Genomic DNA, 14,741 nt, shown 5'->3' with positions numbered 1-14,741 from the left:
TTAATGTTATTGTTCAAGTAAACAGTTTTGTCAAACCATGCCTATGATGGTTTTGATGTGCTAGTTGAGTCCGTAGTCCTTCCAGAATACCTCAGATGATGGGCACTGCCGGCACATATGCAGAAACAGGTGTGAATAACTTTGAAATATTCCATATATCAAGGTAAAATATCAATGTATAGTTAGATTTCGATGTACAAATGGTGTAGTGTGGTTACATTAGCAAATACAGGCACACACACACACACACACACACACACACACACACACACACACACACACACACACACACACACACACACACACACACACACACACACACACACACACACACACACACACACACACACTGATGACAATACCCTGTCTCATACCTTTGTGAACGAGTGAGGCTAACAAGTCTTTATAAAGGTGAGAGTCGATCTCCATCAATGGTAAAATATGGACAATGTGTTTTCGGGGTATGTTGATTACCATGGAAATTAAGGTGAAGTGGCGTTTTATGCATCTGCCTGAGAGAGATAGAGGTAGAGATAGAGATAGATATAGATATATGCAGATGCACACACACACACACGGGAAAATAGCTCTCTTAATTTGAAGAAGGGTTCACACCCAAAATGTAGCCTGACCTTTTCTCTTTTCCTCTCGTGAGGAATAGACCTAGTATGTGTAAAATGGAGCCTTAGCAAAAGGGGAATTAGAAAGAAAAGTTCTATTTTTGTGACAGATGGCCAGAGGGATTGATGCAGACAAGGTGAACCTGGTCGTGAACTTGGAGGTGCCCAAGGACTGGGAGACATACTTGCATCGCGTGGGCCGTGCTGGACGCTTTGGTAGTTTTTAAAAAATATATATTTTAAATGCTATGTTTTCAAAAGTATCAGTGGATGAAGTATGGGGATATTTATTTTCATTCATATAGTCACTGTTCTCGGTGCTCGCCTGTTTTTTTAGTCCTATAATGCAATAAGGGGTTTTCTTGTATAGTTATATCATATTACATTGTCAAATAATATTGATTTTTATTCATATAATATTGATGCCATGAAATTGTTTGCTTGCTTGTTCTCATTTCTGAATGGTCTGCAGTTTATATTTTGATCTATTGTGCATGCTGTCAGGGACATATGGACTAGCAGTGACCTTTTGCAGCCAAGGTGAAGAGGAAAGTCAATTGAAAAGTATTTCTAGCAGATGTGGTCTGCAGCTGTGGCCCTTGCCAGGTTTGTACTTTGTCTCTCTGACAGATTAGAGGTATTTTTGTAATCACAATGGAATACTATTTTTTGTGAAGGCTAGATTTGTTCCATTGTTCATCTGTTCATCAACACCGATGTGGCAAAAAAGTCCCCCCTGACGAGTGACTAACACTCAAAACATCAACCGCACCTCTATCCACCACGATAAACATGCTGTTCTCAACTGTTAGTTGAGGGAAATCCAGTATTTGTTATGAATAAACTGATAGAGCTTAAAAATCGAGAAATTAAAAGTGCATAGCCTTTTTTTTTTTGCATACATAGTTGAGGCTCGTTGAAGACCTCGTACTAGTACACTGAATGGATCAGGACATAATGGGTTGCAAAAGTAACAGGAGAGAGAGAGAGACAGACAGACAGACAGACAGACAGACAGCATAGTAGAAGGCCAAAATAGAGGGAGACTTGGATAAGCAAAGGGTGTGGAGAGGAATGGGGGTCAGGAGAGGATGCATGGGGTGGACAAGATGGATGCAGAAGGAAACTCTAAGGAGGGAAAACTGGAAAGTTGAATGGAAGAGGGATTGGGGTAAGGGTTGGGGGAGGTTGGAAATAAAGTTTAAAATTTGCGAGAATGATGTGACTTTTCTGCATTATCTACAATTGTGATGCTCAATTGTACATCTTTATTTGCAGATCCATTATCTGCAGAGGTAATGGCTGATGTACTGAGCACACAGGAAGTGGATGATGTTCTCCCTTGTTCTGGTGCTGCTCGGGCTATTGAAAAAGCACAGCCTTCAAGGCAAAGCCCATCTGCTGCACACAGGATAAACGATGCTACAGGTAAAAAAGCCACAATTGGACAATCCACTCTGCAAACTGTCCCTCGAGCCTGCCTTCCATCCAATACTGATCGCTGCACGTCCCTAAATATACAGGCACTCCCATTGAATGGCAAAAATAAAAGCAGGAAGGTCATAAAGGCATCACCAGAAAAGCAAGAAGAATTGGCAGATAAAGAAGCCAGTGTGTGGCAGACAGAGCACCAGAAACGAGGATTGGATGTGAAGCAAGCTGAGGTGGTTGAACCAAAGCAACTACCCAATAACCGTTATGCTTTTGTAAAAGGAGGATTGGGGAAGAATAATGAGAATATTCTGAAAAGAGAAAGTGACAAAATTCATTTGCAAATTCCTTTATTTTCGTCTTTCAAAAACAACCTTGAACTACGCAGCATCCCTTTTGAAGAGTTTGAGAACAATTACAAGAACTTTTTACAGGATGAAACACAAGCTCTAGCATATAGCTTGGAAGATTTCAAACAAACGTCTCAAATGTCTGAATCTTCTATTGATACAGAATCATCTGAAGAGTCGAGCAGTGTAATGGAAGAAGAATTATTATCTGCAGATGCTGCAGGACGATCTGAGAGCGAGATGTTGAGCAACATTTCTCCTGCTGATGTAGTTGAAGTGGACAAAACTGGCAGTGACTCTGTGTGCAATGCACATGACTCTCATTCTGGAGACAGACTGGAAAGTGAGAGTCCAGAAAGTACAACTGTTACATCAGATTCTCACTGGAAGATGCGTATTCATTCCAAGTCATTTCAAGGAAAGAAAATGGCTTCAAAATTGCATCAAAACTTGCGATATGTCAGAGGCAGAGATTCCTTCCCAATTTGGCATCCATCTGGTGCACATGCTCACTGGAGAGAGACTGCACAGTGCGACACTGCAAACGACCGAATGTGTCATTCTCGCACATACTTTCATGAAAATTGGTACAGTGCTTGGGCCCGAGCTTCTCTTGCAAGCTCTGTTTATCTGTGGGAGCTCCAAAAGTGATGTATGTTCTTACTTTGTGTTGCTTTCTTGAAAAATGTTGTCAATTTTTTTTGGTAAACATTTTAATAAAGTTAAATTGTGTACATTCTCTGAGTAATCAGGTTTACTTGCAGTTTTACACCTTGTGACTGATGCTGGTTGAAAAGAGGGAAAGAAATACACATAATGTAGCTCCAAACTCTCGACTGATGCAATCCAAGGCCAACTCAACACTTTGCTTCCTGACTTCCTCCATTCTTGTAGCCAACGTATGGCTCTCAACGGGATCCTCGTCTTCTCTCCCTGTCAAGGCTGGAGTGCTACAAGGCATTTTTTTGGGCCAATCCTATTCCTTATCTTTATGAACGATCTCTCTGACCCTCTGCAAAAAATAAAATCCTCTTTATCTTTTTGCTGATGACTTCTTCAAGGCAAAGATTATCTGCTACACACAGGTTAAATGATGCTACAGGTAAAAAAGCCAGAATTGGACAATTCGCTCTGCAGACTGTCCCTCGAGCCTGCCTTCCATCCAGTACTGATCGCTGCACGTTCCTAAATATACAGGCACTCCCATTGTATGGCAGAGATAAAAGCAGGAGGGTTATAAAGGCATCACTGGAAAATGAAGAAGAATTGGCAGAAAAAAGAAGCCAGTGTGTGGCAGACAGAGCACCAGAAACGAGGATTGGATGTGAAGCAAGCTCCGGTGGTTGAACCAAAGCAACTACCAAATAACCGTAATGCTTTGGTAAAAGGAGGATTAAGGAAGAATAATGAGAATATTCTGAAAAGAGATAGTGACAAAATTCATTTGCAAATTCCTTTGCTTGATGTCAGGGGTGTTACTATCCCTGTTGCTGACCCTCCAATTAATTGTGGTCCACCTTCGTTTGTGGAAACACAGACTGCAGTGAACCGGATGAAATGGGGATAAAGCTCCTGGGATCTATGGCATCCATGCTGAACTTCTCAAGGCTGGTGGAAATGCTGTACTCGTGTCGTTGCATGCAGTTCTGTGCTCTGCTTGGAACACAGACATCATCACAACTGACTAGAAGAGGGGCCTTGTTGTCGCTCTCTGGAAAGGGAAGGGTGATCGCCAAGACTGCAACAACTACCGAGGGGTGACGCTGCTCTCAGTGGCGGGCAAGGTCTTTGCTCAGATAATTCTTGCCAGGGTTCATCACAATCTGCTTGAGCACCAGCGTCCAGAGCAGTCGGGCTTTACACCAAAGAGGTCAACGATTGACCGTATCCTTGCTCTTTGGGTCCTCACTTAACGCAGACGAGAGTTTTTTGGCAGAGGTTGCTTGCAGCCTATGTTGATCTCTGTAAAGCATTTAATTCAGTGAATTGGGATGCCTTCTGGAGGATTCTTGGTCTTCGTGGGGTGCCACCAAAATTGATCAATCTGATATCTGAACTATACTCTGGTACTGAGAGTGCTGTGAGATGTAGTGATACCATCTCTGACATTTCCAGTTACTGCAGTTCATCAGGGGTGTATACTGGGCCCCACACTTTTCAGCACTTGTATGGACTGGATTCTGGGGAAGATGGCGGAGAGGTCAAGTTGCGGTGCATCGTTTGGGAATGTCAAGATCTCTGACCTTGATTTCGCAGATGATGCAGTCACCTTTGTGGAGAGTCTGGATATCCTTTTTGAGGCCCTCGAGGTGCTGAATGAGGAGTTGGAGCCGCTGGGATTATGGGTTTCCTGGGTCAAAACTAAGATCCAGGCTTTCAATGACATCTTGGATGCTCCTATCCTGTCTGTGCCTGTTTGTGGTGAGGATGTTGAGGTCGTGGAGAGATTGACTTACCTTGGCAGTGATATTCGTGTCTCTGCTGGCTGTGAGACAGAGGTCAACAGATGTCTGGGTCGGGCCAGGGGAGTCATGGATTCACTGGATCGTGGGGTGGCACTGTTGGTACCTGTGCAGGAGGATGAAAGTCCGAGTCTTCAGATTCTTGGTGCTTCTCGTCTTGCTCTGTGGATGTGAGACTTGGATTTCTGACCTGGGATCTGAGATGGAGACTTAATTGCTTTGGTACCAGGTCTCTTCGGAGAATCCTTGACGAGAGTTGGTCGGACTTTGTGTCCAACGAGCGGTTGCTGAGAGAGACTCAAATGAGATTTGTTACCTGCATCGTCTGTGAGGGTCAGCTGTGGCTGTATGGACATGTGGCTCGTTTTCCTGACGCTGATCCTGCTCACCAGATTCTCTCAGCGAGGGAGCCTCGTGAGTGGAGGAGGCCAATGGGCCGACCACGTGCCTTGTGGTTGTCGCAGGTTGATCAGCATCTCAAGGAGATGGGGATGGGCCTGACATCTTGGGGGATGGCCAGACGAAGGCCCTTGGAGTTCCGGCGTAAAGTGGACACATTGACGTGCTGCTCTGGCGCATGCTCCCATACCTGACCTGACCTGACGACTCCGCCCTCTGTCGGAATATCCCCCATCCTTCACATAGGCAGCAGCAAGCGGCCTCTTCCCTCTGCAGACCTTGATGGAATCATGAGCTGGTAAAACACTTGCAATAGGTCTTTCAATACTGACAAATCTCACACTCGGTCTCTCTCTGAGAGGACTGTCAGGCAATCTACTTTCTTAGCAATCCTCTTGAAGTTGTTCAGTCACTCAAAACTTTTGGGCCTCATTAGCAGCCATAATCTTTTTTTGGTCATACCTTACCTCTATATTGGCCTCCAAAATCCAGTTGCTGTCTGGGCATCCTCTGTCATGCAAGGTCTTTCCTTGGCACACCTAAACTCTTCTTCACCTACAATGGCTTCATCTACGGCTTGATGGAGGACTGCTCTCCCCTTTGAGCTGACGCTCCTTCCTCACACATTGCTCAGCTTGACGCCATGGAAACCAAGGCCTTCAAAATCATTGGAATTTCCCACGATGAAGTTGGGTCGATGGCCCGATCACTTTCCCATCATAGACAGGTCGGTGGTCTCTGTCTCCCACCGCATCCTTCGTGGTCTTGCACCCTCTGCTCTTTCCATGCTCTTACCCACAATCTAGAATCATTGCTCACCTCCCCTCATTTGCCCCTCTTTTCTTCCATCTGTGGAACCGACTTCCACATTCTCTTCAATCTCATTCTTCCCTCAAGGTTTTCAAGACAGCTGTTCACCACCATCTCAGATCATCCTCCATGCAAAACCATGCTCTTTTCTATCCCCATTAACTCAACCCACCCCCAAGCACACACTTCCTTCTAAATTCCAGTTTTCCCTTCCTGAGACTTTGCTTCTGTATCCATCTTGTTCACCCCATGCATCCTCCCCTACCCCATATTCCTTCCCACATGAATTGTTTGTTCAAGTCTCCTTCTATTTTGTCAACAACTCTACTGTTGGTGCTTCCCTCCCTTTCTCACCACTGTTTTTTGTTTTGTTGCATCCTGATCCATTTATTGTTCTCGCTCGTCCACGAGCCTCGACTCTGCATACATCAAAGTGCTTTCATCCAAAGTGTAACTATTTCGGCCATTTCCGTCCTGAAACACCGACGACTACTAGTTGCAAAGCAAGATGTATTAATGCACAAAGCCAATCACAGAGTGGCAACAAAGGCAGAAATGGCAGCCATTTTGGAAAAACAGAAAAACTTTGGACCTCTATCTCTGAAACCGCACCAATGAAAAAAAAATTTAAACTTGGCACATGGCAAGTGCTTCTCATGGGGAATGTGATATTTTTTTTATTATGTCATAGGTGCCTTCGTTATGACGTCATAATTGCAGATATAGAACGCCACACCCAATCAGTATGGAAATTTTTGAGTCATCTAGGGATAGAGTGGTTGATGGGGAAAAAAAAAAGATCATGACGTCATCAGTCACGTTATTTAGCAGCCATATTGTTTTCAAAATAAAAATAAAAACCTTCAAAAATCTTCGGAAATGGATAAACAGATCGAGGCAAAACTTTGCATGTATGACTACCTATCCATGAGGAACAAAACGTTCATGCACATGACATCACTGGTTTTGCAGCCATATTGGATTTACCCTAAAACCTATCAAAAAAGTCTTCTCCAGAACGGCTGGACAGAACGAGAGGAAACTTCACACAAATGTACCCCAAGCCTTGGGGATACCAGGGTATTCACAAATAATTATTGATGTCACATGGTCTGGTAGCTATATTGGTTTGAGGGAAAATCTTTAAAAATATATATTTCTCTTGAACCACTTCATCAATATAAGTGAAACTTCACAATTATTATCTCGTAATGATGGGGAATATATATGTTTTAAATTTCACCCTGATCAGATGCATGGTCGAGCAGCCAGAATTGTTTAATTTTTTGAATTGGGTGTTCTTTTTTTTTCTCTTTTTTGAAGAAGGCTCACTTGGCTGTGCCTGGATGAGTTTGAAGGTAGAGGAGTAGCAGCTGAAACCCAAATCCTATCCAGGTCCCTCCTAATATATGTTTGCTGTTTGCTTTTTGCTTGTTTGGGGTCCTTCTGATGACATCAATGCAGGACTATACTTATTTGGTCTTCCATTTGATTTGAATTGAATTTATTTTAATCCCATTCTGAATTTAATTGAACTAGTACGTGCCCGTAAAAAATAAAAAAAAGAATAAATAAATATTCTAACCGCGAGCAAGAAACAGCAACCACACAGGCCGTTTCTTCGCTCTCGCGTGCCTGTACGTGCGTGGCGTGGAAGTTCGCATATCACAGTTACGATGATTTGCAATTTAGGTTTTAATGGCCAATTATTCAATTTGTGCCAACGTATTTTACCTTTTCGCAATGTCGTCGCAAGGAAAAACAAAAAGAGAAGAGAAGAGAGAAAAAAAATTTACTTCCTGGTTCGGAGCATACCAGCACTCTGTTACCGAAATTTATGCACCGTCTAATATGAAAACGATCATAACTTGGGGTATTGTGTTTATCTATAAATGCGCATAAGAAATCGAGAAATTATGAGAATACACGGTCATCACTCTCCGGAAGCCCGTACGTTGTAACCTGTAATGGGGAACGCGGCTGAGCTTCCCTTCCCCATCGGCCACGCCCACGCAGCAACGTGTCTTGTCATTGGTTTGGTAAATAAATGGCCATAACTTGGGAAGCACTTGTCCGATTAATATCAAACCTTGAAAAGGCACATCCTGAGGTCCCCAGCAATATTCCTGTCAAGTTTCAATTAGATCGGACCAGAGGTTGTCGAGAAACAGCGGACACACACACACACACACACACACACACACACACACACACACACACACACACACACACACACACACACACACACACACACACACACACACACACACACACACACACACACACACACACACACACACACACACACACACACACACTGCTGGAATTATAGATGGATAATAATAATGGGTGAGGGTCAGGTGTCCAATCAAAGCGGGACGCCTTTGTACCTGGTCATCACTGCCAGCAGTTATAAAGTGGCAGTTCTAGTATATATATATATATATATATATATATATATATATATATATATATATATATATATATATATATATATATATATATATATATATATATATATATATATATATATATATATTGTTGTGGTTACCAGATTCGCAAACCACCATTCAGGTCCCTTAGGTGAGGTATCTCTGTAAGTACATGTGTAGTTAGGCCCGAACCCGTTGTCTAGTGGGAATACATGTCATTTATGCGAGCTGCGACTCTTCAGGATAGCCGTTTTTCTTTTACTATCTTTATTTTGGACCAACCGCCATGATCACAACCACAACATCAACCACCGACCACAACCACCGCTTCACCACAACCGCCACGACCTTCACGTCACACCTCGCAACCGTAGCATCGCCACCGTTCTTGCCCCGCTGTGGGTACCGGTGTTGGACTCGTGCAGGGCGCACGTTGAACAACGTGTACAAAATCACGGATTTTGTGCTTCAAAAACGGATCAAAAACGACACACGCCCACTTTTTGCCGTCCAATCGGTGAGCGAGGGGCGATTTGGCCCCGCCTCCAGAACGATCGATATATGCAAATTTGTGGATCAAAAAGCCTTCACGCCCACTTTTTCTCGGGCCAATGGGGAGCGAGGTGAAAGGTCAAAGGGAGGGGGTCAAAGGCGAAGTTACGGGGGGATAAAAGGACGGTGTTCGTCAGTCAGAACGAGAACGAGAACGAGAAGGAGAAGGAGAAGGAGAAGGAGAAGGAGAAGGAGAAGGAGAAGGAGAAGGAGAAGGAGAAGGAGAAGGAGAAGGAGAAGGAGAAGGAGAAGGAGAAGGAGAAGGAGAAGGAGAAGGAGAAGGAGAAGGAGAAGGAGAAGGAGAAGGAGAAGGAGAACGAGAAGGAGTCGGAACGGAGGGGACGAGTGTGGAAGTCTGGAGCCCGAAGCCTGCAGTGGCTGGAGAAGCTGAAGAGAGTCGGACGAGGGGGTGCTCGCGTCGGTGCCAGGAGCTGCACGCCCGAGGGAGGCCGGCAGCGCGACCTGGCCGAGGTGGAGACGCACACCAGGGATAATAAAGATCCTCTATACCCCGAGCATCAGCAACCCCCTCCTGTTTCCCCCCGCGCTGAGATAGTGCGACCAAGGGGGCCCCGTTCCCACCCCCTACCAGACACCGTCCACGAGGCCCGCGGGTTGCGGGGCCATCGCCGCTCCGCGTCTCATCACCAGACGGGTAGGCGCGACCCGGTCTCGGCCTCAGGCCCGCCTCATTCTTGGGGATATTCTTTCCTTGGTTTTGGGTATGTGTTGTCGGCGCCGTCTGTGAAGTAGAATTGTATAAGTGTTGCCGTGTGCTCGGTAGTCGGTATTAGCTCTGCACTGTGTTTTCACTTTTATATTTGCTTTTTGTGTAAATGGAATTGTGTTTTCTTTTTTTTGTGTGCTTTTGGTGGAATTGTATTTGTGTGCTTCCCGTGTGCCGCGAATAAATGTGCTTTATTGTTGAACTGTTCTCCCGCTTCGCTTCGTCTTTTCCTCCATTGAATCCCCATCTCGCTTCACGTAAAGGGTTGGTAGTGGGCTGAATACGCCCGATAATTAATCGAACCGTCGAGGTCGACGATAACACCGCTCGGTTATTCTGATAGTACGGAACGGGTCGCTTAAGTGGCCCGTGTCCAAAGTCGACCTGCGGCGAGGTGCGATCGCCCGGTCTACCCTCCGCGTGGGTACTTAGGTAGGTCGAATTCGGCGAGCAACCCTATCCCACGCGGGGGCTGATTGGCTCGATCGCGGTGAGACCGAAAGGTCCACCCGTGACTGGTTCCCGGCGTTAGTCCGAGAGGGTCACGACTGGATTGTCCGTCCGGTGGGCGACGTGCCGCGATTCGAGTTACGTGGCCGTTCGCACGCCGGCGGGCGCGGAATCCGCAACTCTGGTGTCAGGTCGTGCGATATAAACTCATCGCCCTCCTCGCGGCACTGGTATCGGAGAACAGGAAAACGGGCTCTCCTGTCTCCGGCTAAATTCACGGGAATCGGTCCAGGGGTGAGAGAAGCGACCCCCGATTCCCTCCAAATTACGAGCGAGCAAATTAACCCTTCACGAGAAGCAAGATGGCGTCTCAAGGCGAGCGGGAGCCGGGGGTATTAGAAATGTATATGTGTAATAATGTAGAGTCCATGGTCCAGGATGGAATTCCCGAGCAGGAAATGTTGATTGTGCAGGAACACGGACTCGCCCAACTGAACCCAGGGCCCGAGGTGGGTGCGGCAGCGGCCGCGGTGTATGACACCTCCCCCCCCCTCTCCACCAAGACCCTTCCCCAACCCTTGCCGAAACGGCTCAGCTGAGTGCATCCAACATGGCCCAGCTATGCGCCATGCTGGCGGCAATGAACAAACAAATGAATGAAGTGAAAACGACGATGGATGCGAATACACAAAAGATGGATACAAATACAAATGAAATGAAAAACGAAATGAACAAGCAAATGAATGAAGTGAAAACGACGATGGATGCGAATACACAGCAAATAAACGGAATGGAAGCAAACATGAAGGAAGAGATGAAAAAGCTGCGGGGTGAGACGCAGAACATGGGCCGAAGCCTGCAGGCGGGCATGAAGGCCGTGACAAAGGAAATAATAATAGTGGAGACAAGGGAGGTAAAGGGTGAAGAGTTGGCAGTGACGGTAGCCGGGAAGGGAACCATAGAGGAGAGACTACACGAGGAAGACGGGGTAAGTGACGCACACACACACACAGAGGTAGTGGAGGATAATGGGGGTGAGCTGGCGGACTGGGTAGAGACCCAGTGCGAGCACCTGGATGGCCTCCTCCAGGAACGAGGGGAGGGAGTATGCCCCCTTGAGGTGAGTCACGACCAGGTGAGTTCGGTCGTGCTTTGCGAGGTTGAGGGGACGAGTGCTGTGGACGGGTGCACGGAGAGCTTGGGGGGTATAGAGGCCCCGGAGACCCTTGTGGGGACACGAATCCCCAGTGTGGTTGTCCCTGTGTGTGTGGTGCAAGGTGTGAGTGCGTCCCCGTGTGTGGAAGCGACCCCGTGTGTGAGTGGTGTGGTGGCGATGGTGCCGGAGTGCGTGCTTCCCAGCACGCCGTGTGTGGATGAGGCACCGTGTGTGAGAGAGGCCGTGTGTGTGGATGAAACGGCCAGTATGAATGAGGCACCACGTGTGAGTGGTGTGGTGGCGATGTTGCCGGAGTACGTGCTTCCCAGCACACCGTGTGTGGATGAGGCACGGAGTGTGAGTGAGGCACCGCGGGTGAGTGCCCCCGCGTGTATGAGTGAGGCACGGTGTGTGGATGAGGCACCGCGGGTGAGTGCCCCCGCGTGTGTGAGTAGTATGGTTTGTGTGAGTAGTGAGGCACGCGTGAGTGAACGGCCGTGTGCAAGGTCGCTGTGTGCAAGGGAGACCGTGTGTGTGAGAGAGCGGTATGAGAGGGAGATGTCGGTTGGCATGCGGGAGCACGCAGCCGCGTCTCCCGGTGTGAATGTGATGGAGTGGACTGTGTGCGTCGTAACACGCAGGTGTGCGTGGGTTGAATGGAGGCGACGACGGAGACATGTAAGGAACGAAAGCCGGGTAGCGGCTGTAGCTGTTTCGAGGACCGTGCCGGGTTCACCCAGCAGTGAGCACGCGGTTCGTGCTGTGCAACGCACGAGACCACCACGTGCTCGCTTGCGAGAGTGAAGTCCCGGTCCGGAAACGCACGCGGTGGATTTGCCGATCCCGCGGACGGACAAAGTTTAGGCAGGTAAACGGATTTGGACCGGACGGGTTCTCCACGCGATCGTGTGTTAAGCTCCAACGGGCAAAGCACATGTGTTCGCGTGGGGAACCCCTCGAGACGTGGGGCTTGTTTTTTTTTTATGCGCACGGTGACGTCATGGCTGCACGTGGGGTTGGAATCCGGCAGGAGGGGTATCTCTGCCGGATGGTCCCGTCCAAGGAGGGACGAGGAACACGTGCAGCTGCATGACGTCACGGGCAGGTGCAAAGTGCGCGAGCTCTGAGTTGCCGCGCAGGTGCTGCGCATGGGAAAAAAAAGAAGCAAGCCTCACTTTCGGGTGTACAGGATTCCTGGGCAAGGGGTGAAAGACCCCCTTACCCTGGGCACAGGATGGAAACTAGTTAGGGGGAAGGGTTAGCTTAGCTAGACCGACTTCATGGGGCAGGGGTAAGTCCTCATGGAGTCCGTGGAATGGATTAGTTAGAGGGATTGTAGCCAGATTTAGGTTGGGAAATAAAATGAATTTTTGAGTTAGGAGACAGTGACAGACTTGTGGATGTGTAGTGGGGACGTAGTTTAGCTACGTAGTGTTAAAAGGAACGTGCTACTAGTTTAAGGGACGACGTGGGAGCACGAGTTAGTTAGGGGAAGTAGTTAGAAGGATGGCAGAGTTCAGCGGTGTGTGTGTTGAAGAGTTGGTGAGTTATGAGGTGAAGACATGATGAGTGAGTGAGGCCAGCGGGTCTGTGTGAATGGAGCGAATGGGGAATGCATGGTGCGATGAGTGATTGGGGGGAGGAGTGACTCCCGCCCAAGGGACCCCGGGGTCAGTGTAAAGTGAGTTAGGGGGTTAGTCAAATTGAAAAATGGAGGTCGTTTTGTTGTTGGTGGGAAAGTAGGCTCGAGACCCATTTGGAGGGGTGCAGGAGCCCTGTTGACGGGCTTGGGAGCGTGGCTGCGAAAGGTGAGTATCGCTGAGTGGGTACCCCGGGCACCAGGCTAGTCGGCCGCGGTAGGCCATGGGTCCATGGGGGGCCGGGATAGAGTAGTGGGCACGGGTGCGCCTGCTTGGTGCGGGGGCCCGGGGCGCCATTAGCCGCGTGGGCAGTGTTGTGGGCACGGGTGACCCTCGGAAAGGGGCCCGGGAGGCCGGCCTGCCACGTGTGCGTTTCAGGGGAGGTGCCATGGGGGGCACTCCCCGCTGTTAGGGAGCTGGTAGGCTCGGAGGCAGTGTAGTGCCCGGGGGTGCCATAGCGGGAGAATCGGCAGAGGGTCGTGCCTGCCAAAGGGAGCCACGTGTCCCAGCCAGGAGACCGTGTGAGGGCACGGAGAGAAAATTGGGGGGCGAGACCCGAAATTGTAAGGACACCAACACAGGCGACGGGAATCTGGGTTGTTCGAACCAATAGTTTAAGCGAGAGGCGCTTGTTGAAAGCCCCGGGGTAGTTTAAGAGTTAATGGTTAGGGTAGATTAGGAGATGTACCCCTCCGCACCATCCATCCCCTCGCTGTCGTTGTGGGCCGCTGGACCCACTTTGGGTTAGATCGCCGAACTCTGGAGAGGCCATTCTGAGGCTTCGTTGGGCCTCGACACAGGACGTTAGCTCTCCCTTATTCCCCTCCGGGAAGGGAACGTAGGGGCTGGGAGTAGGCTAGGTGACAGGATAGGTTAGCCGAACAAAGACGATAAAGGGGGTTAGGGGACGATTTATAGTGGGGAAGTAAAAAAAAAAAAATAAATAAATAAAAAGTTGGGGCTAAATTGGGGTTTGACAAATTAAGGGAGTGGGTATGTACAGTGACAGGCAAAGGCGATAGGTTGGGAGGGAGACAGGTAGGTAGGTCCGAGCCCGCCTTCCAAGTGGCCAGCACCACCGCACTCCCTCCACCAACCTCCACTGAACGGCAAAGGCTGGCCACTTCATCGGCTGGCCGTGTTTTGCTTCAAGGCGGAGGCCGGCCAAGTTCATCGGCAGCTGTGTGCTGCAAGGCCTGTGCCGGCCAGTTCATCTGCTGGCTGTTTTTCTTCGAGGCCTGTGCCGGCCAGTTCATCTGCCGGCTGTGTTTGCCTGCAACGGTCTTCTTCTGCGGGCTGTGTTTGCCTGCAGCGGCCTTCTTCTGCGGGCTGTGTTTGCCTGCAGCGGCCTTCTTCTGCGGGCTGTGTTTGCCTGCTCACCTTTGCCATGCCATGCCCACTGCCCACGTTCACCAGCCCCGTTCAATTTTTGCTTTGCCCCCCCTGTTCATTTCCATGTGCGCCAGGATCGTAAAAGCAACAGTTTGCAAGCTGCGAGAACTGCCCTGTTGGCAGCTACAACACGGGCCTGCAGTGGCGGCCCGTGCACCGTGTTTGTGTCCATCCATTCGTTGTGCTCATTGCGTGTGCCACTTGAGCTGGCACGGAGACTGCGTTTGTGCAGCCCATGCACCGTTGTGGTTCACTGCGTTCAGTTCAAAAGGGAAGGCCTTGGACTGCGTGTGAGCAGCCAGCCACGTTCCCTGTCACCT

The 14,741-nt window shown here is 48.7% G+C and overlaps 1 protein-coding gene across 7 annotated transcripts in view; it reads left to right on the top strand.

Moving 5' to 3' along the window:
- Positions 1-14,741, top strand: part of LOC147019669 (histone-lysine N-methyltransferase SUV39H1-like) — a 136,050-nt gene that overhangs the window by 58,528 nt on the left and 62,781 nt on the right. For 4 of the 7 annotated variants that reach the window (XM_085894274.1, XM_085894279.1, XM_085894275.1 and 1 more), the window contains 3 exons: positions 731-836; positions 1,125-1,226; positions 1,899-2,048. In XM_085894274.1, the coding sequence (XP_085750400.1) occupies positions 731-836; positions 1,125-1,226; positions 1,899-2,048 (358 nt within the window). Of the gene's footprint in view, positions 1-730; positions 837-1,124; positions 1,227-1,898; positions 2,049-14,741 lie in introns of those variants that run through there. The other 3 variants (XM_085894276.1, XM_085894277.1, XM_085894285.1) reach the window with 3 other exon arrangements.

Source organism: Eptatretus burgeri, chromosome 9 (genome assembly GCF_056783735.1).
Source record: "Eptatretus burgeri isolate ZD-2024b chromosome 9, Ebu_testis_v1, whole genome shotgun sequence".
NCBI classification, from domain to species: Eukaryota; Metazoa; Chordata; class Myxini; order Myxiniformes; family Myxinidae; genus Eptatretus; species Eptatretus burgeri.
The sequence above is the reverse complement of the archived record's forward strand: the minus strand, read 5'-3'. Positions and strand labels throughout refer to the sequence as shown.